The following is a 1,151-nucleotide window of genomic DNA, read 5'->3' on the forward strand; positions in this document are numbered from 1 at the left end:
GAAGGAGGGATGAAGAATGCTGATGGTGAGGAAGAGGATGGTGAGGAGGAGGCTCAGGCGAGGACAGTGTGGTCGCGCAGCAGCCGGTGCAGGAGGCCGAAGGACGGGCGGTCGGCGGCGTCGCGGGACCAGCAGCGCAGCATCACCCCGTGCAGCGCTGCCGGGCAGCCCGGGGGGCACGGCAGGTACTCCTGGGGGCATCACAGGGGTCACAAGGGAACTGGGAGCACTGGGGGCAACTGGGAGTACTGGGTGTAACTGGGAGTAGCATGGGGGCACCCAGGGGGGCACAGCAGGTTCTTCTGAGGACACCCAGGGTCCTCACGGTCCCTCCCAGTACTTCCCAGTCCCCTCCCAGTATACTTTCAGTCCCCTCCCAGTAACCCCAAGTCCCCCTCAGTGTCTTCCCAGTCCCTCCAGGTGCTCTCCAGTGCCTCCCAGCAACCCCAGCATGCCCCCAGTCCCCTCCCAGTGCCTCCCAGTACCTCCCCAGCCCTCTCCCAGTGCCCCCAAGTGCCTCTCAGTCCCTCCCAGTGCCACTCAGCCCCCTCCCAGTCCCTCCCAGTGCCTCCCAGTGCCCACCTGGCGGCCCTGGGCACGGAAGTGGTGCCCGGCGTTGGCGATGACCTGCTCATCGCTCAGGCGCCCGTAGGGCTGCTCGCGGCACCGTGTCAGCACCTCCCACAGCGTCACCCCAAAAGCCCAGGCATCACTGGCTGGCGTGAAGGTCCCCTGCGTGGGGGCAGGGACTAGCATGGACACGACCCCTATGGACACACCCATGCAGGCCCCGCCTACCCCCAGCCAACCTATCCCTGTGCTGCAGCCCAAATCCCCTTAACTCGGCCCAATCCTACTCAAACGCCCCCAAATCCCCTTAACTCTGCCCAAATTCCCCTCAAATGCCCCCAAATCCCCTTAACTCTGCCCAAATTCCTCCAAATGTCCCCAAACTAAACTCCACCCAACTCTGCCCAATTCCCCCTCAAATGTCCCCCAAATCCCCTTAACTCCCCCAATCCCTCCCAAATCCCCTTAACTCCGCCCAAATTCCCCCAAATCACTTAACTCTGTCCAACTCTGCCCAAATCCCCCCAAATCCCCTTAACTCTGCCCCAATCCCCCTCAAACACCCCCAAATCCCCTTAACT

The 1,151-nt window shown here is 62.7% G+C and overlaps 1 protein-coding gene across 1 annotated transcript in view; it reads right to left on the reverse strand.

Moving 5' to 3' along the window:
- Positions 1–53: 53 nt before the first annotated feature.
- DDR1 (discoidin domain receptor tyrosine kinase 1) overlaps positions 54–1,151 on the reverse strand; it is a 10,634-nt gene continuing 9,536 nt past the window's right edge. The window contains exons 13-14 of the mRNA XM_010569927.1: positions 583–732; positions 54–191 (exon numbers count right to left, since the gene is read on the reverse strand). Of these exons, the coding sequence (XP_010568229.1) occupies positions 54–191; positions 583–732 (288 nt within the window). The remainder of the gene's footprint in view (positions 192–582; positions 733–1,151) is intronic.

The sequence above is a fragment of the Haliaeetus leucocephalus genome, unplaced genomic scaffold (genome assembly GCF_000737465.1).
Source record: "Haliaeetus leucocephalus isolate CR32 unplaced genomic scaffold, Haliaeetus_leucocephalus-4.0 Scaffold282, whole genome shotgun sequence".
NCBI lineage: Eukaryota > Metazoa > Chordata > Aves > Accipitriformes > Accipitridae > Haliaeetus > Haliaeetus leucocephalus.